This window comes from Phaeoacremonium minimum (assembly GCF_000392275.1).
Source record: "Phaeoacremonium minimum UCRPA7 unplaced genomic scaffold PA7_03_scaffold_44, whole genome shotgun sequence".
Classification (NCBI taxonomy): domain Eukaryota; kingdom Fungi; phylum Ascomycota; class Sordariomycetes; order Togniniales; family Togniniaceae; genus Phaeoacremonium; species Phaeoacremonium minimum.
The window spans coordinates 101486-124199 of record NW_006920951.1 but is presented as its reverse complement, the minus strand read 5'-3'; the positions used below and the strand labels follow the sequence as shown (position 1 = coordinate 124199).

Genomic DNA, 22714 nt, shown 5'->3' with positions numbered 1-22714 from the left:
AACGGTTTGAGACTTCCCCTCCTTAGACCTCTTGGACCTCTTTCGCTTGGGCTTACGTCCTTCTCTCCTTTTATTTGGGTCTCGGTGAGCATTATTGTCGCGCCTAACCACTGGCCATTAACATGGTATGGATCAAGTCCAGGACATCGCGCTTGCCTGTTTCGATAAAGTAGCAACTCATTGATGCTAGGAGCAAAAACCCCGATTTTCTACTTATCATCAAAATTTCTCCTATTTTAAGGTTGGGAAATACCTCCCACATACCTTCTTAACAATATAGAGGAAGCTTGGTAACAGCCCAAGCAGTGGTCTTTGAAAAGCAGCTTGTAACAAGAGATAATGAATGGTCATGATAGAAAATAGCATATATTATAACACTATAGGAAATAGATCGATCACTGTTAACTTCTCAAGACACTAATATCATAAGATCGTACATCCTTTCATCTCTAGATTTATATATTAGCCATCTACTCTCGCTGGTCGTTCCGGAGTTTGTGGCTGAAGGCCAAGAATCGGATTTTCTTAGACAACGTTGTCGGTCGACCAACGAAGAGCCTAGGACAACACAAGGCTGTGACCAACAGCCAGCATGTCCTGAGAGGGTTCCAAGTAGACAGTAGACTAACGGCTGACAGCTTTGAATTCTGAAACGATGCATCTCAAGCTGAGGGCTCGATCAAGTGAGGCACCTCACCAATGAAGGCGCCCGCACACCTTCACATTGGCTGGCGCCCTAATGCGGGAGCTAGACGATTAGTTGACGCGGCACCTACCGGGGCGCCATGATGCCCCGCTAGATGCTCTAGCCAGAGATGGATGCAGTGAACAACCTCCCGTTCTAGCCGCCGAGCATGTTCGCCCATCGACTTAAGACGGAATCAGACGTCACCATGATACCGCTTGTTAAGGCCCTCAAAACAAACTCCATGTGTTTCGGCCACTTCGCTCAATCTCTACGTCAAATTCATCATGAATCTATACGTCTCAGATCCGGAAAACATACCCGCTTCTGACATCTATGCAGAAGTGCCGTTTTACGGCCGATACTTCCCCAAAGCAGACGACTTTCAGGTCGACCCACAACACATCAACTCCCAGTCAATTGAATCGTTACAGTACTGGGCGTCGGTTGTTGACCTCTACAACGAGTTGGTCAGAATCTACCCAGCTGAGGAGGGCGGTCGCGACGTATTTACCCTTGGTAGCGTAATAGTCAAATCCAGTCATCTACACAAGACAAAGAATGGTCGGCACTATAAAATTAACTACTCGTATGCTGATGCAAATGAAGTCAAGGCCGTTGCTCTTGCTAAAAGCGTTCTAAAAGACTTTAAAGTCCCAGAAATTTACTTCGCCGATAAGGTACTTATCTTCTCAGACTACATCCTTATGCCTCTATCCCTGACATCAATGCAGATCAATGATTGCCAGATATTGATCCAGGAAAGGCTGCCTGGCGTTGCTTTAAACGTTACATAGCCATACCTATCGCAAGGCCAAAAGCAGTCCTTCCAAAAACAAGCACAAGAGATACTTCGACAGCTATACACTGTCAAGCCCTCCGACAGGCGCCGGGCTCGCTGTCACATCGTCCAAGATCCCAACATCCTCACCAACAGCCGTGTTCGTCCCCTAGAAGCAGGTATCCTCTTCTCAGACACCAACGTCGACCCGGACATAAGTTTCATGCACAATAACTTCACCAAGTCCAACTGCATAGTCGACAATAACAAGATCGTAGGGCTTGTTGACTGGGAAATGGCAGGCTTCTTTGGTTGGAAGACGGCTGGTGAAGTCCATCGTAGGATCAGAACACCTCAGAGGGAGCATTTTGCCAATACCAACTTAACTGAAGAGACACTTCAGGACATCATGTGTTAGAACAATCTTTATGACGATATACCCAAGCGCCAAAAGTAGATGGCTTGATGGTAGACCGTGTTCTCCGCTAGGTCCTACCATGAGGACCTATGGGTTTAGCTTGTATAGCCTGATCGACTGGCACCGCCAGGGACCCAAGTCTAACATTTAGATAGGATACTCTACGCCCAATCCTTTCCTCTCTAACGAGTCTAGTAGGCGACGGTGGCCTATTTTCCTTGGCCATAATAGGGAAAGGGTGTATACCAACCACCAGAACCGCAGGAGAGACGGAACATAGCCGTCAAGTTCGAACACAATACGAAATTCCATGTCGCAAGTCTATCTGGCAATCTATTGAGAGCTCCCCTGATGACTTCATTCTGCCTTCCATTCCATCAGAGCGGTTTGCGTCCATATGTGACCTTCCTGTGGTAGATTAGTGGGCTTCCGATGCAGATGCTATATGATCTGAACTTACGCATTGATGTAGGAGTTCTTCGCCGTCCACTTTACCACATTCTGCAGCTTAGCCACCAACACAGAGTAACTTCATCGGCCTTCCATCCCAGTACCTGTGTGGCAAGATATATAGCCAAGCCATCGAGACTCTTTTAAATAGAAGATTGGATCAGAATACTTATATAACTCCCGACATAGTCGCTCGGACTCCCGCTCTAGCTGATTCCGTCAGGGCCGTGAAACGCATCCTCCCAGACAAAGACTTCGTCTACCAGATGCATGGGCTGAAGGACACGGAAGCGTTCTAGATACGTGGTGAGACAATTTATCATCAGACGTTCGTGACGATAGTGACTAGCGCCGATGCTGCGCAGTACAAAATAAAGATAATATCTATATATAAAATAGAAATAAAGAAGCTATTATAAGTAAAGATTAAAATCTTAATATTATCTAGCAAATATCTTCTAATTCTATATATAGCTATAAAGGGCATTTAAACTACTCTTTGCTTTAATGTTTTGCAGTAGAGTGACTGACACAAACTGTAACAAGGATACTGCTGCTATAACTCCAATATACATAGTGTGTAGAAGATATACGACTTGCGATGGGAGAGCGCTCATTGTTCTCGTTAGATCTCAGTTGCAGGGGTAGTTATCAGCCGAGATATCACACGTAACCCAATTATTGAAAGCAGTGGCTAAACTGCACACAGGAATCAGATTGACACCGGCGGCATTGATGCCATCGTCCCAAAGTTTGTCCATATCAGAGGGATTTGCAGGATCGGCATAACTCCAACCATTCGCATTGCCATTGCTGGTGTAGGCATTGATAGCTCTGCGGTACGCCGGTCAGATTGTGTCTGAGTCATCGTGTACGACACAAGTAAAGCAAAAAAGAAATTTGCCTAGCACAACAAGATCAAAAAGATTCGACTTACGAGATGGTCAGGTTAGCAATTGTAAGTCCGCCCCACTTGCTACCATCCAAGTCGGAACTACCAAGAGGTTCAAAGAATTTGGTTGGAGCGCAAGCAACAGAACCTTGAGGATCCACCCCGCTGCAGTCGGTGTTACAGGCACGAGCGTCAAGTAAATAATACAACGCGTCGTTGTAGCATACAGATAGGGATTTAGCCGTATCCTCTGAGATGTAGTCGTGGAAATAGCTAGGCCATACATCGGAACAGTCGTAACCTGTATCAATGACGACAGGGTGCGAGTTTTTGTTGCTCAATGACCAGGCGTAAGGGATGAGAACCGAGTAGAGAGAGTTCTCTAAGGAAGCCTGCGCGTCAAGATCTCCTGCAGTGATCGTGGTCTCCATCAGTTTGCCTTCATCTATGACGCGGTACAGGTCGGCGACGCTGGTAGCGCTGCCGTTAAAGAGATCCGTATTGGTGTCTGAGATAGCTGTCGCCGCGGTCTTTACCATCTGTCCCATGTAATAAGAAAGTAGGGCCTGGTTGTTATCCGAGACAGCCCTATGAGAACGTGTTGGGTTAAAGGTATTTCTCGCTTGGCGCGCATCTCTGGTAGGGAAAATCTTACCAGATTGAAGACGACTTCAGTAAAGTGATACCGTTGTTCACAATCGCATTCGACGAGTCCTTGCCAACTGCTAGCCAATTCTCGTTTTTCTTGCCCACCGCTTCCTTCCAGTCTGCAAAAACAACGTTAGTATCTCGAACCTATTTTCCAAATCATCTGAAATACTTGCATTTGTTCCACATCGGTGCCACGGCCAGTGCATAAAATAGTCCGATCACGGTCAAGATCTCGTCAACCTCGGCATCCACATCTTCTATCTCAGCAAAAGTATCCGAGAACACGCCAATGCTCGACTCCATATTAGACTCAGCGTTATAACAAGCACTGTACATATCGTAAAGGAACTTTCGAATATAGTCAGCCCAATTCCAGAATAAAAGAAGGCAGAACACGTACCCCGTGTATTGAGACAAACGAGTTCAGGATGAAGTACCCGGCAGGATGATTGACATCAGAGCACTCAGACATGGTCTCGCAGCCCGTATCTGAAGCCGTCTTTCCACAATTCATACCTTCGGGCCCGTTGAAGAAGTTACTCACGTACTCTGGGAAAGTGAGACTGGTAATGTCCTGCTCGTAGAAATAGTCCAGAAGGACAATCTCAATGGCAGTATCTGTGTCAACTGCATCCCAGCGTTCAGACTGGTCTTGATCCGCATCTGTGATCACCGGATTCAAACAGTCAACGGTTTGGAATGGAAGACTTGTGACAGTCTGTGTGGCAGTCATGCTGCAAGCTACCAACTCAAAGTTCCAAACAATAGTGTCGTATGCATCCCCGCCGCTCGCAGCATCGTCTGCGTGGGCCTGGCACCAGCTGCTGCCTTCCTCGTGGGTTACAACGCCGGTGCCAGTGCCATCGCCATCGCCATCGCCATCTCCACTTCCGCTGCCGCTGCTAGTGGAGGGAATGGCCAGACCGGGGTCGGTATAAGGGTTTTCGTCGTCTCCAGTGTGGTCACCAGTACACAAATTGTACGAGGTCCAAGCGATGTTATTGAACGACTGAAGAATTACGTGTTGGTCAACACGACCATCGCCGTTGAAGTCTGGGTAATAGGTGCAAGTTCCAGCGCTATGAGACCTTCAGATTAGTAACTCTTTCAAATCCAATGCCCACGTGGAGCAGAAAAGAATGAAGACTCACGTATTTCCAGCGTAGGCAAGTACTGGCATATTGTTACTATCCACATCCCAGTGGTAGCTTGATCCAGCGATTTGCATGGGACCATCATTGTAGTAGACATAGCCGTCTCCGGAGAACTTCTCGGTCCAAATGACGTCGTCCTTGCCGTCACCATTAACATCACCGAAGCGGAAGTTAGCTCGGTCGTAGCCCTTTGGACCGAAAAACTGCTCGTTATAAGTCCAGGATCCGTCAATCTCGTGAACATAGCCCGACATACGGCCATTGGGTTCAATGCAAACATAGTCGTCCCTTCCATTACCGCTGATATCACCCCAGCGAATTGGTATGTCGTGGATTCCGAGACCCTTAGTCTGGGAGCATGATAATGACGGCGCAGGATCAGACTGGTATTCCCAACTCCAGGTAGTCCCATCATATTTGTTAATGAAGACAGACACATGGTTATTATTATCAGGATCGACCCAAACGATATCGTCTTTGCCGTCGCCGTCAAAATCTGTCAGGTGTAGATCTCGACGATCAAGATCCTTACCAATAAGTGCTTGCGGGTCGAAAAGGTCCTGTTGTGGCTGGGTCCAGTAGCTTGTGCCCGTGGAAATGTAGTCGACACCACCGTTCCTAAAGATGATCATCTTTCCAAACGAATAAGACCAGACGTAGTCCATACGTCCAGTTCCCATCATGTTACCGTATTTGTCACCGTCAGCTTTGAGTTTTGCCGACCCGCTGCCTTGGTTCTTCCACACTCTTATTTTGAAGATGTGTTTATCGCCATCTTCTTCGTGCTCCATATAGACGTAGTCCTGGCGGCCTAGGAGTGAAAAGGCTGCGGGTTCTCCATAGATACGGGCAAAGTGAATACGATCGCGAGTTACATCGCCATCAAAAGATGCCAAATGAGTTGCACCACTCGACTGGCCGGTGTAGAATCCTTGGCGCCAAGCAACATTAAGACCATTGCCCTCAACGCCTTTCAAACAACTGCGCGAGTTGGTGTAAGTGTAGGTGGTTCCGGTATCAGACGTCCACATCCAGTCGTCACGCCCATCACCGTTGATATCTTTGAAGTGAACACCGGCGAGGTCGCCGCGGTTACCGCCTGTCCACCTTGTACCCAGAGATTGCCAGCTGTCAGGTTTGTCACCAGTACCAGCGTTTCTCCACACATGTGCGGTGCCGTCGGCATCGAGGCCAATAAAGTCAGCACGACCGTCACCATCGATATCACCTAGCCGCACCTGCGCCTGAGGGAAATTTGAATCAGCAGCCTTGATTAAGCCAATAGATGTCCAAGTCGGGCCACTGCTGCCGCCTCCGTCGCCGTTATTGATGACACCATAAAGCGCGCCGTCAGGGTTGCTAATACAGACGAAATCATCCAGACCATCTCCATTAAGATCGATAAAACGTAAGCCGCGAGGAATACACTGGTTTGGGAAGTTTGTCATGTCGTCAATCTTGGTCATGACTCCATCGCCGTCATTTCTCCAGACAGCATAAGTGATAGACCCGTCTGACTCGCTGATCCAACCCAGTAAATCGTCGCGGTCTTGTCTAAAGAGACGAGCGAAGCTCCACTGATTTCTGTCCCAGTCGCTGGTGATGGTTAGGAGAGTACCCATGTCCGTACTGTCGTGGTAATATATGCCATCACTATAGCCACTGCCCGTTTGCGTCTCGGCACCTGCACTCACACCCGTACCGGCAGTCTTTTTACAGTCACTCGATGCTGTACTGAGATCTGCGTCTTGAGGTGCCTTGATCGCGCCGTCTGCATCGGCTTGGGCAATAGACGCATAAAAGCCGCCAGCCATCCGTTTGTATCCTTCCTCTGTTGGATGAGTGCCGTCGCTGCCAATATTGTCCATCGTTATCCAGTTGTCAAACTCTGTCAAGTAAATTGGCTTGCCTTCGGCTTGCAGAGATGAGACGAGGGATCTATAATTAGTGTTGACAATAGCACTGTTGGTATTGACTGATGCGACGCCATTGATCAAGATTGTTGATACGATGACAACCGTTGTATCTCCAATATTGGTCCACAAATCGTCAATCAGGGACTCTAAACGCTTATGGGCGTTATCTATGTCAATATTTCCCACGCAATCATTGGTGCCGGCATTTATGAGGACCACATTAGGTTTATAAGTGTAGCAGGCTTCCGATGCAGTATGTATTTGATCAATGACATAGCCCGGAGTAGCTTCGACATCCTGAACTTTCGTTAATATATAATGTTCAATTTATTTCGTGAACAAAAACTATACATTGTCTTCCATATTACCGTTAGATTTAGTGCCAACCATGTTGACATTGTAGCCCTTCCATCGTAACTCGTTCCTCAACGGCAGACGGAAACTATAAACCGCATCAGCCTTTAGTCTTGTACCAAAGTCATGTTTCGGCTACGTATACCCATTACCGTCAGGGGATGTCAATCCCCAGACAATAGAAGCACCAAGGGGTAAGATTCTCAAGTCAACAAGGTCTCGTTTTGTCAGAGATATGTTGTGCGCAGCTGTTATAGAGGCAGTAGGCGTAGGTGTAGGCAGATTATGTTGAATTGGACTGCCATAAACCAGTGGGCCGCTGCTGGCGAGCAGTGTCCCGCAAAGGAAGAAAGACGAGTGAACAGATCTCATGGCGAAGATGATCACGCAACAGAAGGATTTTTTCAAGAGCCTAAGCTGGCCTAATGTATCATCCACGTCCGACAGCGGTCTGGCTCCCTTAGCGACGTGACCGAGCAAAGGAATAGGGTACAGAGGGTTCATATAAGGCATGATGATCAAGTGATACATAGTAGCAAGCGTATGCTTTATACAGGGTCAAAATAGAGCTCATAATGACTTTTGATACATATAGGGAGGCAAGAGAGCGCTTTCTCAGCATAGCAAAGGCCATTCTCAGAGCGGCCTAGAACAAGTCTGCTATTGAAATACTGCATGGATTCTTGTTTAGTGATAATAACGTTGTGCCGCTTATTGAAAATGCACCATGCTATGGAGTCCATTTACTCCTCATGTCAATTTATCAATCCATACCGGTCATTGACACGTTTTCAGTCGATTGGTTATTCAGTTAATCTGAAATCTTTCGTGCAACACGTGGTGCTCAATGCTACGAATTCAGGCAGGGGTTTCTTCAATGAAGGAACTAAAACGTCAATGAGCGAAATAATGGTTCCAAAAACAACTTGGACCAGCGGCACAGCACTTGACCTCCTGTTACATTTTTTCTTTGTCAATGTCTAAGCCCACATTTGTCCCTTCCTTTGGCTATTACTGAAGATAGAATGGAGTCCGCAGCACACTAGTAGATCTTATTTGCCTCGGGCTCACTCGACAGGTTTTATAGTACCAATGGAGTTGTTAGATTTGAGACGGCCACAGTCAACAATCATTAACTCTTCTATCTCTCTCTTTCATGCGTCTGGATTATCACGGGTAGACTGCCAACTATCCTTGGGCACTAAGCCAAATTGCGGCTTTCTAGTCCTAGCAGAAGGCCACAATGAGCTCTTCTACTTGTAGGTCTGCTCAAGTCACACATGCTTTAACTCATGGCGAATTGCCTTTTAAGGGCTGTGGTTAGGCTTGCGCGTTCCAATTCCCGTGACAAGGGTGGTAATTGCGCCACTCTCTTATCTCCTCCTTGCATGATTTGCTCAGCTAGCGCTGTACACACGTGTATGGGGAGAATAGCTTGTCTCCGGCAGGCCAAGGGAACAATCTTTTTTCAGAAGCGCGGTGGACGACAACTACCCCTGTCTTTGCCCTGTCGAAAATCGGCCCACTCTTCTTACAGCACATAGACCATTCCCTTATGGATACCGATTTCTAGCAGCACACGGAGATTTCCTACAAAGGACGGGAAGGCTGGCGGCACGGATCAGGCGACCCTAGAAAACGCCTCCAGAAAGCTTGTCTAGAGCCAAGACCACACAGACAGCAGCAGGAAAACCAAGAGAAGCATGCCTTTGTTAGCCTCTGGCTAGGTGCGTTCTGCTGAGTTCTGGCTACAAGCCTATTGACAGCATATACTTCTGCTCGATCGCCAATCAAAATTAGCAGGAAGGCAGATATTGATAATACCAAAATCTTGCACATATCATTTTGGGAGCCGCTGTGGAAAAAAAAAATCAGCAAGCAGATTTCTATCGATAAGTTTTAAGCTAGCTTCCTCCACGGTGACTTTACGCTTGCTTCTTTGATGTCCAGAATTTGTGTCTATATCTTGGCAATTCTTTAGCGAAAATGATAAGAAAAGTGCGCGGACTCTTTAGACTGGCATGGGCAGAGCTAATGAGAAACCCTGAGATCCATTTCACCAAGTGACGTAGTATAGATGCCTGTTGGACCAGTCTTCATGTATAATTCAGAGTCCACGCGTTCGCGAGAGTCTCGCTGTGCAGACGGTGTATTTCTCGCAGCTTCCAGCAATTTCCTATACCATATGTTAGCAAACTCGTTCGCAAAGAGTGAACAAGGTGCACTCTTACTCCTGGCGTTTATGTAAGTGTCTAATCACCTGAGTTACACCCAGGAAAACTACTGAGACCGCTAGAGTGAAGCTGAAACCTTTCGTGAACCTAGGAGCCTCGACGGTAGGGAATGTCACTAGAGCTATCCATGCCGTCATTCCCTGTAAGATGCAATTCATTGTGACGAGAATGAAAGCTCTCTCGGCCGTGTTGTGCTTCAGGATATCGCTCGCCCATCCGTGGAAAACAGGTGATTTTACCGTAGCGCCGTAAATTATGTTCTATGCGAACCACTTGGCTGACTCGGGAACATTCCGAACGACCAGAATAACAAGGCCTATCATGTTCCAGCTATAGAACAGCGAAAGGGCCCAGGCTCGGCCCAAAAATATATCTGATGCGAAAGAAAAATAGGAACAGGTATAGGATGCCGATCGCCGGAGCCGTAGAGCCTAAGTTGTTGACTTCTGCGACCCCGTAACGTTTGAGACTCTTGATCCATAAAAGATATGTGCCACTCGACACATGCAGCCCACTAGCCCAGAATAAAATGTCCCATATGGTGAGCAAGTATATTTTCCACCCACGTAGGGTTTGTTTCACCGTAGCCCAGTTCAGACTAGTGTTGCCGAGTACGCTGTCGTTATCCGCGTGACCGTGTCGTTGTAGCCGATTGCGAGCAATCTCGATGTCTTTGTTGGTGAGAAGAATCTTATTCGGTTTGCGAGGGGTACCGGGATAAAGTATGTAACCAAGAAATGCGATCGGGAAGGTAATGACAGATGTGAATATAAACATTCATCGCCAACCCGAGATCCCATGACGCTTACCGAATTTGTGGCAATGGAGCCTGTTAACAGTCCCATGAACATAACTTCTACAGTCTGTCCAACGTGAAAAAAAGCCCCACAACATGCAATTTCATCGCCACAATACCATAAACCGAGGATAAACTGCATTCTAGGAAAAGTTGTAATATTAGCTTATCTTCGCCGCGAAGATCTAAAGACAGTGTCAATGCACCTCGAATAGCCCTACCATGAACCGATACGCGACCAACTCAGCAAAGGAAGTCGCCCGATATTGCAAGAGGTTGAAGATATTGAAGATAACCCAGCAAAGCTCCATTGAAGGCATCAGGATATGGAGGGGAACTTGGGTGAAAAAAATAAGCGAAAGGTATCTGCGCTACTACAGCTGGACCAGAAACAGTTATGTTCAGCTGTTGGCCGAGTTGCACATCATGACGAATTCTGCTAGCGACAGTGGTTATGATACGGTCTATACATGTCTTATCCTGTCCCGGATTTAGTGAAAGGCTCAGAGCCGCTTTTTCAAGTGATTCCTTTATAGCTCCTTGTTGTTTGATCTATCATACTCGCGAGCGTGTCTGAGATATTTTTTCTCCAGAAAATCCATCCAACCAGAGTCATAAACGGCGGCTATTCCTGACCAGACCGGATATAGTGTCTCATCAACCCAATTCGAGCTCGGCCCCTCTAGTAAACCCATGTCATCCGCCCACCCAAGCCGTCTCGCTCGTCTAAGAAGTTCATCGCGGCCCAAGAGATATCCGCTCTCAAGGCCCTTGGTAGAAGTGACGGGATCTGGCCGCATGCCGAATACAGCAATTTCTCGTTGCTCTAGTTCCATCAAAAAGGTAGCCGCAGTCTCCAGCGTCGTCTGCACCGCTCTCGCCTCCCCCGACGCGCTGTCAAGCGACTTGGTGATCTTATCGGCGATAGAATCGAAAGTAATGGGCGCGCTGAGACCGTCTTCGATTCCGGTTCGAACAATGACGACCGAAAGCTGTGGAATGGAGGGAGACTCTATGTCGAGGCTCGAATTACAGACGACAATGGCTATGGCACGGAAAAGCGGTTGCAGGACGAAGAATTCCTGGTCAAGGATGAACTGGTCAATTTCCCTGCCAATAGGGCCCGTTCCCAGTTTCTCCTCCTGCTCATCGAGGTCGTGCCCGATGAGCTGCTGGGCCAAGTGTTGTACTTGTTCAACTTTCGTGCAGATGGCTGAAGTTAGATCTTGAGCCAAATCGGCCAACGCTCCCAAGCTTGTCGTGTCCACCGGAGGCAAGCTCTGCGGCGCAAAGAGCTTGGCAAGAAATTGCCCGTACTCGATCTCGCTTCGATAAGGACGAAACCAGTGCCGGTAGATGTAATTGTGTATCGCAACCAACAAATAACTCACGTACTGAGGAGAGTCGTGGCGTAGTATGTAGATTGGTGCGGTTTTGTTGCAAAACTCGATTGCAGTCTGAAGGCTGAATTCCGGCAGGTCTTGGGGAGACTTCATGTGAGGTTGGAACGGATGCATCGCAGAATGGACGTACAAGCTCTCCCGATGATGATATTCTTGCTTGGAGCGGAGGTCTTGTAGGATTTCGTGTCGTAGAAGGGGCCTATCTTCCATGGAAGGCCATTGCGGAGTGGTCCGCGTCTGTGCTGCCATGGTGGATTTAGCGGAGGCTCACGCTGAAAAACATTCCCGGACGTCTCTCATCGGTTGAAGTCGACGGGTGATGATCGCGAGAGCAGCCGACACCTAGTGTACTTAGTAAGGTGTCACAATGTACGTGTCCGAGGAGCCAGTGAGGCTGGCGGAAAACACAGTGGATGCTTTCCCAGGCGCGGCTTGTGCAACAAGAATCAACGCGAACGGTCTGAAAGCCTAAGAATAGTTTTACCCGTGAGGACCTGGCAGTGTTGATGCTCTGGGGGGCAGGGGGGCAGGGCCAAGGTGTAGCGCTGTTGAGGTAGTGTTCTGTCGGTGGTCGTGACCAGGATTTTGCTGATATCACCGTGTCTAGGTTCTCCAGGAGATGGCCGTTCCGAGCAAGATTGACCTGATCTGACTCTCGAATCTTTGGGGTCTAAAAATTGGAAATGGGGAAAAGTGAAGGACAGGCGCTTTTTGTCGTCGATTTCGTTGCATTGGGGGAAGATCCACTAGTGATCGAAAGCTTCCAAGGTCGCCTCTACCTTGCCTTCCCTACCGCTAGGTAGGTATAGGTACCTAAGGGACCTCAGGGACATCTAAGGGACGCAACGTGAGCCACTTGTCTACCTGTCTACCTAATTTGACGCCTCGACAATAGACTGGGCCAAAACCATGGGAGGACCCGGAGGAGCATGCGCTAGTGAAGCTGGCAAAGGCCCCGTTTAAGTCGCGACTGGTTTGGGTGGATATCTCCCCATCTAGCCAATCATGCGCCATAAACGAATGGGTATTGTACCTAGGTAGGCAGGGATGCCGCTTCGGAGGTGGATGGCGAGGCGGATGATTCCACTGGTATATTTGTGGATGGTGCCTGATGTGAGATGCGCTTCAATGTTCTAGTCTTTACTTATATTCTAACTAATTACTACTTAGACTAAGGATCGTATATGGTACTATCTGTAGGTGCTTAGTAGTAGGGGAAGGTCCACTTGATAAGTTATAATAAGGTACTAGAAGTATAGTATAAGTACTTAAGGTAAGTGAGAGAATTTAGCGTTGATGTTACTTATGTCCGTAGATACCCGGCTGCCTGAAGTAGGTAGACTAGGGCAAAGTGGGTAATTACTAACGACCCCAGGTACTCAAGTAGTTAGAGAGTGTTTGAGTCCATTATAGACAGGTACTTTAGGTCGGCATAGTTAACTAGATAGCCCGAGCTGTCATTAAATGTATAAAGCTTTATATATATATATATCAATACGGTCTTGTAGATGACTTTGCTAGACGGGCAGATGTGTGTAGGATTTCCTCGAAGAGGGTGTCAGGTAAACCAAATCGGCGGTAGGAGGTGGTGTTTTGCTTTCATATCGCATTCCGAGGAAAATTATTCTCTCGGTCCAGTCAAAGAAAGCCTTACAATGTTGAGTTATCTAGAAATCTATAGCTCCGTTACTCTAAGCCTATTATCTCGAAGTTGTTTAAAATTAGATAAGTTGATAGACTACGTAGGGCTATCTTCGTACCTTTTAGCTTTCTAACGGATATAAAAACCTATAACAGTGTAGCAATATTATGGGCCAGTTTTGACAACACCCAGCTACGCAACACTGGGATTTGTGGTTGAAATGACCACGGATATTAGGTCTTACTGTGTAAGTGCTACTTTTTCTAATCACAGACTTATGACTCTGTCAACATCAGGTGAATAGTAATCTTATTACTGCTTGATCACAAGGCAGGCAGAACTCGAGCATTCATAAGGGACAGCAAGTGTGTTATCTGAACTATGAAGATCTCCGTCAGACAAATTGTCCGCGAGAGTTCCTGCTTTGTCACTTTGTGCCAACAATGAAATCTGCTTAAGTCGTGGCTATTTTTGACAAGGAATCTACAACTTCTTTCCCAGCCCTCACAAGGGTTCCAGAGTCCTGTTGACCGAGTATGAACCGCGCTCCGAGAGTATTCACGGCCCAGTCGTGGATCTCGATGTTCCCGTAGATGCCAGCGAGGCCGAGAATCTTCTTATGAGTGACACATGCTCTGCTTACACGTTCCAAGGCCGATCTGAATTCTGGGCTCCGAAACTGGCCCGGCACCCCGAGCTCGATTGCAAGGTCGTTGGATCCAATCAGGAGAACATCAACGCCTTTGACTGCGGCAATCTCATCAATATTATGTATGCTCTCCTTAGTTTCGATCATAAGGAATACCGATGAGCCAGTAACATTGCTTTCCTTGACGATTGTATCTATCGGTGTAGGTTTCAGTGAGAAGAGGGGCAATTGACCTGTCATAGATCGTTTGCCTAGAGGAGGGTATTTTGAAATCGAGGCTGCTGCTTGTGCGTCGTCTAGACCGCTCCGTTAGATTCTGCCCAAGTTTCTTGGATCGTCAAGTACCTTGGTCGTGGATATGTGGAAATATAACGCCCATTGCACCACCATCCAGTACTCTTTGGATGAACCCATTTCCGCATTGATATGGAACTCTTACGAATGGGGTGATGCCTGTCTGCAGGCCAGCCGTACACAGCTGACTTGCCTCACTCAAAGATAGAGTTGAGTGCTCGAGGTCGATGAAGAGGCTGTCGAACCCAGCATTGCTGGCGAGTTGCACAATTTGTGGGTTCGAAACAAGACGGATACCAAAAGCCTAACTTTCTTTCAGCTCTGACAACCTTGTACTCATCTCAGCTAACCTTGCAGAGGTGGCCTTTGCCAGCTTTCATCAGCAGATTGTTCAGAAGTGGTTTAGACATGTTGTAACATAAATCCTAAACAAGAATAGCTTTGGTGCACTATCGTTCATCATGAATCGCACTTCAAGGGGAATTTTAACTCATTTTCCACTACCATTGGGTTCGGCTTGCCATTCCGAAGGTGGTGTGGGCTTCGTATTGGACGGGTTGAGCATTTCTCCTGCTCGGCTTGCTATCCCGAAAGACCCACTAATACTCCCGCAAAGCAACTTGATAGGAAATCTAGAAACACTTTGGGTAGTAGATCAAGTACTTTGGTCACTAAATCAGACAAACTATCTTGTGTAAATATGTGCTCAGCAAAGTTTCAAGAAGGACAATGATTTGACGGACTGTATTTTCTATAAGCCACTTGTCCACAAATAACGTCATCATCATGTTTGAAAATATCAAACCTGGTCCAAAAGATCCTATGTTTGATCTGAAGATCAGATCCGCCGCAGATACAAGTCCTCAAAAAGTTGACGTAGGAGTCGGCATTTACCGCAACGAAGCCGGTCACTATCAAGTGTTGGAAGTCGTCAGAGAGGTTTCTCCAATTGATTGTTAACGCATTGGAGACTCGGCGATTGACTAATTTATGGCTAGGCTAAGAAAAGGCTAGATCTACTGAACCTTGGTCACGATGTACGCGACGAAAGCTCTATTACAATTGCTATGCACTGACAATATCTGAGTATGAATTGACAACTGGCGATGACGTATTTCTTCGTCTGTCCAGTGAAGTGATGTTTGGGCGGGACAGCCCACAACTTTCGAGAGGGTTGGTAAGTGCTCTCCACTGTCAATTCGATATTCCTTAGGCTCATATACTAGATTGCATCAGTACAAACAATCTCCGGCTCAGGGGCAAATCATCTCGCTGCTCTATTCATAGCGCACTGCATCAGCCCTGAGACCCAGGTCTTCGTAGCAACCCCTACTTGGAGCAACACAGCGCCTTTGTTCAATCATGTCAAACTTGAGACTGTATTCTACCCGTACATTGATCCAGCCTCAAAACTCGTCGATATTGAGTTATGTCTTAGAATTATGCGCTCTGCGCCAAGAAGAAGTGTTTTCATCTTCCAGGGTTGTTGCCACAACCCTCTCGGAGCAGACCTGTCGGGAGATATGTGGTCTAAAATTGCTAAAGAGCTTAAAGCCCATAACCACTTACCAGTTATTGATGTTGCTTACCAGGGCCTAGGCGGAGGCTTAGACGAAGATGCCGCTGGTGTACGACTGCTCGCTGATGCTGGTATCGAGATGCTAGTGTGCCAGTCTTTTTCCAAGAACTTTGCGCTGTACGGAGAGAGATGTGGAGCGCTTCATGTTGTTGCGAGCTCAGGCGCTGCTGCGGCAAATGTTCGAGATCAACTACGAAGCTTGATTCGCAGAGAATATTCCTCCTCGCCAGCTTATGGTGCGAGGATCGTGAAAATTGTTTTGGAAGATCAAGAGCTGAGAACAAAATGGTACGATTATTGGACACTTACATGCTGATTATTGTTCGCGCCTAATCAAAATCACATATCGTTGCAGGTATCGGGAGCTTGCTGCTATGCGGGAAAGACTACACCGAAACAGGCAGCTGTTGTACGAGTACCTCGCGAAGACTCTTCAGGTAGACCACGTCAATCACCGCACCAAAGGTATAAAAGCTTACTAGTGTCTAGACCCCTGGGAACTGGGAACATATTGTGTTGGACAGAGGACTCTTTTCGTGAGTTATTCAACGATATTCATATCTGCTAACTGACATCGCGATGAGGTGCCTTTCACTTAGTCCAGTACAATGTTCGGCGTTGATTGAAGATCACCACGTGTACTTACCTGAAAATGGACGGATCAATATCGCTGGCTTGAGTTTGCGGAATATCGAGTGGACTGCTCGTGCAATAGATTCTGTCATACGTGAATTGCCGGGGATTAATGGCAGCCACATGTATGTAGATGGGAACAACCCATGACGCTGGGAATCTGAATCGCAGAGGATTTCATGGAAATTTTTTAAATTGGGATCTATCGACACTGAACTTCACGCATGCCTGTAGTACTAGATGTGTACGAATTATACCCGTGTTTCTAGAGCCTATCAAAGGACGCTTCATATAGTCTACCATTCGTGGTCTGTAAATCAGCTGTAGTCAAATCCGTTACAAGTACTCGGCCCGGCTCATGAGACATGACAAGACCCTTGATCTTCTCACCAGCACTTAGGATGACATTCTGGGGTGTAACTCCACAGCCCTACAAGCAATGTTAATCGAATCTCCACCGCAAAGAGCATGATTACAAACCCAAAACACAGGCACTTTATCTGCTCGAAAGTCCTGTTTGTCACCAAAGTCGGGGTTATGCACATCACGTATACCAATGCCCTTGGCTCCCTCCCATCCCCAAGCGACTGGCTCGCCATGTGTGGATAGAAAAGGTCTTGTGATTGCGCGAACAGCTTCGATCTCCTTAAGTGCATACGCTCGCATACTAACAACAAAAGTCGCACCATCACAGAAGATGCCTGTCGGCAGTACCGGGATATTTGTCTTGTACTTTGCCGGCACACCGCCCTTATTCTGATGGCATATCCTGTGACCAGCAGCGAGCAAAGCCTCCTCGAAAGACAAGGAACATCCAATTAGGAATGCAACGTGGTCATTTGTCCATTCGGCAAGGATATCCTGCTTCTGCGCGATCTCTGATCCTCCATACAGGATCCGATAGCTTGGAAAGTCGGTGCAAACATCGAAGTCTGGTGCGGTAATAACACCTTCTGGTACAACACGGTTCGGATTGCCGACGGGGGTAAAGCCGAGCAGTGGACATGGAACGGTGTTCCGAGCACAAAGATCGCGGAAGTCGGAGGCGTGGGCCGAAGGCAGAACCACCAAATTTGCTTGAAGATATCCAGGTGCCATGCCCACTGTATTCGGAACCAGATTATGCTGACTCAGAAGACGTGATTCATGGGCTGGGTTGACAGCCTTTGCGGCAATTAATGCCTTTAAATTCTCTGGACTAAGTCTTGTTTCTGCCATCGGGATTGACATTGATAAAAGGGTGAACAGTGGCGTGGAATGATCGGGAAGTAAGCGGACCTGGTTGTTTTTATATACTATGCAATATTCCCGCTAGCATTTAGTCATAGATAGCGTTGCTTCTCAGATGTCCCTTACAATTATTGGGTCGGGCGACAGGCCGGGGTAATCTTAGAGAGTCTGGAAAGCTCTGAACGGAATGAAATACCGCACCCTTGATGAGTGGTCCGTGATTTGGCATAACTACTCCTAAATATCAAATCTTTCAGAAAAATTCAAATCAAAGCTTTTCCAGCCGTAAGGTAGGCTACAGATTCATAACCGATCAAGCATGACAGAGAATGGACACTTGCTGATTCCACTTCGTCACGTCGAGCTCACTACTCCTCCGCCAGGATAATAAATGTAAATTTTTAAAGGTTGAAAATATTCAATACTAAAGGTTGTAGTACACATCAAGCTCTCAAATGTTCTGTTTATTGATATGGGTCTATCAACTTCTACAAAGGTGATAACCCCTTGTTGAGGTGATAGTGATACTCTTGCCAACTAACATTTATAAACCCTAGCGGGAGAGTACACAGCCCAGGTTCTATCCTAGAATCCATCACACACGATATCGGAATTCTAGTTCTCGGTCTCCAGTTGTTAATTTTCGAGTATCTTCTACCTCGCCAGCAAGAATTTGTTCCTTTTGCTTGTTCATATAGCGTAGATAGATTAGATGAATACTTATCAGAACCTCCGCAACGAAGATTGCCCCGAGTGAGAAGCTATTTCCGAGCCGGTAAGGGGGGTTTCGATATATTTGCCCTGCCACAGCGCCAGCGGAATTGCCGATAGTCTGCTGTATCCCAATGGATGTCGCACGGCGATATTGAGGAGCCACGTTTATATTGAGCCATGCCAAATTCAAACCAGTCCCGTTGTATACTGCAATTGTGCAGACGAAACATGCAAAATACTTCACAGCATTGTTGTCAACTCCGATAAGAATTGCATACCCAATTGCCCCAATGAAATTCGTTATAAGCAAGAACTGCTTTCGATGTTAAACTCTCGGGAGCAATGATTGGTTTGGTTAGGGAATGACTTACGACGCCACATTTTCCATATTTGTCGGAAAGAAATGCAAATGTAAAAAATCCGAGTGCTCCGAGTACATAAACAGGGATGGTCAAGTAGTTGCTAGCTAGACTATCGTGACCCATCGCTCTGAGAATCGATGGCAAAAACGTCCCAAAACCGTTGGTCAGAATGTTCTGGCAGAATTGTGTCCCTGCACTAGCAATCGAAAGTCTTGTTAGCACTAAAAACGAGGTAGTCGGATCACCAAGACAGACTTACCATAACCAAGTCTTGGGGTCCAGAAAGGCGAGCTTGATTTCCTTCCAGTCAAGCTGGTCACTGCCCATGTAGTCCAGACGCTGCTGATGGCGAATATCCATAACATCTCGTTCCTCGGCACTCAAGAAGTAGGCCTTGCGAATATCGCTTGGTAAGCCAAACCAAACTGCAAAAGCACAGATGATGCTAAATGCTCCCTCAATAATGTAGACCCATCTCCAGCCAGCGTAACCAGCCACGCTATCCATCTGCAGTAAACCATATGCTAGGAGCCCTCCAAATGCTCCAGATAAGGCAGTGCATGATACCAAATAGGAGACGCGTTTGGCCATCTCATCTCGTTTGTAGACCAGGGTCAGATACATGTTTAATGAGGGAAACAAACCACCTTCGCAAGCACCCAAGACCAGACGGCAAGCATATAGGCCGCCAACATTCTTTATAAAGCCATTGGCGATGGTTGTTGCAGACCAGATGACGCAGAGAATAGTGAGCACAAATCGGGGCTCGAATCTTTTGACTAAGATCACTGCCGGAACTTCGACGGGCACGTACGTTGCAAAGAAGATGGAGACTGCGGTCGAGAATTGTTGAGTTGTAGCACCGATATCTTCTGGCATTCCTGCAACCTTGACATTGCCTATGCTCGAATTAGATTGTGACCTTCGTCAATTAGCCAGCAGAGATGGACTGTTAGTATCACATACCGATGTTGGATCTGTCAATAAAACATGACAGGTAGACTATGAATAAGATAGGAGTTATGAATAAGTCTAGCTTTCGCACGACCTTTGCCTCCTTTGCTGGGTCGACGTGATAGTTCACCGTTTGACCAGCCTCGTTGCTTTGCACATTGCTTATGCCGTCCTTAGTCTCCATTGCTAACGTTACTGCAAATACTTTGCTAGAACAAGAATAGCACAGTAAGTATTATCTTAAAGCGTTGCTGCAAGAACAATACAGGGTCTGATCCTAGATTGGAGGAAGTTGCAGGTTTTAGACCGGGAAAGGTAGGGCCACTTGGGGGTTATTATGGGCAACCACGACCATGGCCATATCAGAAGCCAAGGCTAGCACAGGCCATAAAACTACGCCTGCTCCTTTGGAGCCATAATCATTGGGGTGACTTGATATCGTATTGATGATAAGACTACTTCAAACCCATTTCCATGGAGCTTAGTCCTCCCCATGCCCAGGATCCTGTGGAGAAAGCCGATAAGGCCGAGTCAAACCTTGCTGCAGCGGCCTGTCAAGCCGAGATCATTGCTCAGATTTCGCGTTAGAGCCACACGAGTCACTCGTGACAAAAATGATAGCTATGCATTTAGCGGCGATAGCTCGGGCTGGGACGCCGAGCAGAAGCTTAGCCAATGAAAGATTACATTTTTCGGGCTGGCAACCCGGCTTATCACCACAACTCCACATGAGGCTCGACTAAAGCCATTTTGTTTGATTGGACAATAACTCGCAGCCTGCAGTACTTCATCGGACTTACGGTTCAGTATCGCAAGGAATAAAGATTCTTGTAGCCCATTTGACTCTTGTAGCTTGTATGGAGATGAAACATTGTCCCATTCTGACACCAAGATTATTCTATTTTGTTCAAGGTTCTAAGTTGACAACATGGGCTCAATCGATCAATGGCCGCAGAACGGTATTAGGATTGCTATAGGTGAGTGGATTGAGTCAACAAGATAAGCTCCAAGACACTAATGTCATCCTACAGATCGAGGTGGCACCTTCACAGATGTCCACGCGTACGCGACAAATGCGAAGGAAAGCGAACTCGTGTTTAAGCTGCTTTCCGTTGATCCCCACAATTACAAAGATGCCCCAACAGAAGGTATCAGACGAGTTCTCTCCCATTTTCGGGGCAAGCCAGTCCCTAGAGACGAGGCTTTGGACATATCAGATGTCGAATCCATCCGCATGGGGACGACAATCGCAACGAATGCACTACTTGAGCGGCAAGGCGAACGAGTCGCCTTGCTCACCACGAAAGGATTCCGCGACCTCCTGGTAATCGGAAACCAAGCACGCCCGCACATCTTTGACTTGAGTATCCAGAAATTACTGAACCTGTACGACAAAGTCGTTGAAATAGATGAGAGAATCACCATGGAGGAGTTCTTAGAGAACCCAGAGAAGAAGGCTGTCGATATCACACAGGATGATGCTCTTGCAATGAGCGTTACGGGCGAACCAGTCAGAATTTTGAAGAAGCCCAATCTGGAGGCCGTTCGAACGCAATTGACACAGCTGCAGGCAGAGGGATTTAGTAGTTTGGCCCTCTGTTTGATCCATTCGTATATGTATCCCCACCACGAGCGAGAAATTGCACAGCTTGCTCGTAGCATGGGGTTTGAGGTGTCCGTATCATCCGAACTCCAGCCAAGCGTATGTATCTCCAAAGATCATCCATAACCACCGTGAGCGACTCTCAATAGACTAATGAAATCTAGATCAAAATGGTGTCAAGAGGAAACTCGGCAACGGCCGATGCTTACCTTTCGCCATTGATTCGACGATACGTTAAGAGCTTTAGTACCGGATTTCAAGGTGGTATGGATGCAGTTGCTGCAAAGCTGCTATTCATGCAAAGCGATGGTGGTCTTTGCTCGTGGCAAAACTTCTCTGGTCTGCGTGCAATTCTCTCTGGCCCAGCGGGAGGAGTGATTGGCTACGCGCGATCTTGCTACGACCCGGCCGACAAGACTCCTGTCATTGGGTTTGATATGGGAGGTACATCAACAGATGTTAGTCGGTTCTCAGGGACATACGACCATGTTTTTGAGACTGAGACGGCGGAAATCACATTGCAAACCCCACAACTGAACATAAACACAGTTGCCGCAGGAGGTGGATCGATACTGCATTGGAAAAACGGCCTGTTTGCCATCGGGCCTGATGTGAGCTATTGGACAAACACTTCTATTTAGAATTGCACTAATGGGACTTTCAGTCTGCAGGCGCACATCCTGGTCCAGTATGCTATCGGAAAGGAGGTCCATTGACAGTGACAGACGCCAATCTCTTCCTTGGCCGTCTACGACCAGAGTATTTCCCTGCCATCTTCGGGCCAAATGAAGATGAGCCTCTAGATTATAAGTCAACAGCACAAGCCTTCAAGTCAATGACTGAAAGGATCAATTCTGAAGAAGGGATGAACTTCACACCCGAGGAAGTAGCTAGCGGCTTCTTGCGTGTGGCAAACGAAAGCATGAGCCGACCAATCCGGTCTCTCACTGAGGGACGAGGTATCAGTACCTCTGATCATGTTCTAGCAACTTTCGGAGGTGCAGGTGGTCAGCATGCGTGCGATGTAGCTGAGGCCCTTGGCATCGAGAGGGTGACGATTCACCGCTTCTCGTCCATCTTATCAGCGTTTGGCATGGCTCTTGCTGACCTCACATATGAATGCCAAAAGCCGCGTTCAGCAACCTTGGCGCAACTCAATGAGAAGCAATTGATGACGGAATTCGCGGCCTTATCTCAAGAAGCTGAAGCTGGACTTAGAGCGCAAAGCTTTTCTGATACTTATGTTGAATTTGAGATGTATCTTAATCTCAGATATAAAGGGACGAGCAGTACGTTGATGATACGAAAACCGGAACAGTC

General features: G+C 47.2%; 3 protein-coding genes across 3 annotated transcripts; 2 read left to right on the top strand and 1 right to left on the bottom strand.

Moving 5' to 3' along the window:
• Positions 1–893: 893 nt before the first annotated feature.
• Positions 894–1884, top strand: UCRPA7_825 (putative phd transcription factor protein; the record flags this gene model as incomplete). The annotated part of the gene is made up of 3 exons (XM_007913416.1): positions 894–933; positions 992–1365; positions 1483–1884. 3 exons carry the CDS (start codon positions 894–896, stop codon positions 1882–1884), a joined length of 816 nt encoding a protein of 271 aa, XP_007911607.1.
• A 1082-nt stretch (positions 1885–2966) lies between these two features.
• Positions 2967–7345, bottom strand: UCRPA7_824 (putative killer toxin subunits alpha beta protein; the record flags this gene model as incomplete). The annotated part of the gene is made up of 7 exons (XM_007913415.1): positions 2967–3168; positions 3272–3814; positions 3882–4021; positions 4100–4225; positions 4278–4956; positions 5029–7244; positions 7316–7345. The coding sequence occupies 7 exons, from the start codon at positions 7343–7345 to the stop codon at positions 2967–2969; spliced, it is 3936 nt and encodes a 1311-aa protein (XP_007911606.1).
• A 13374-nt stretch (positions 7346–20719) lies between these two features.
• UCRPA7_822 (putative hydantoinase b oxoprolinase protein) lies at positions 20720–22110 on the top strand (the record flags this gene model as incomplete). The annotated part of the gene is made up of 4 exons (XM_007913414.1): positions 20720–20768; positions 20823–21493; positions 21559–21824; positions 22059–22110. 4 exons carry the CDS (start codon positions 20720–20722, stop codon positions 22108–22110), a joined length of 1038 nt encoding a protein of 345 aa, XP_007911605.1.
• Positions 22111–22714: the final 604 nt, after the last annotated feature.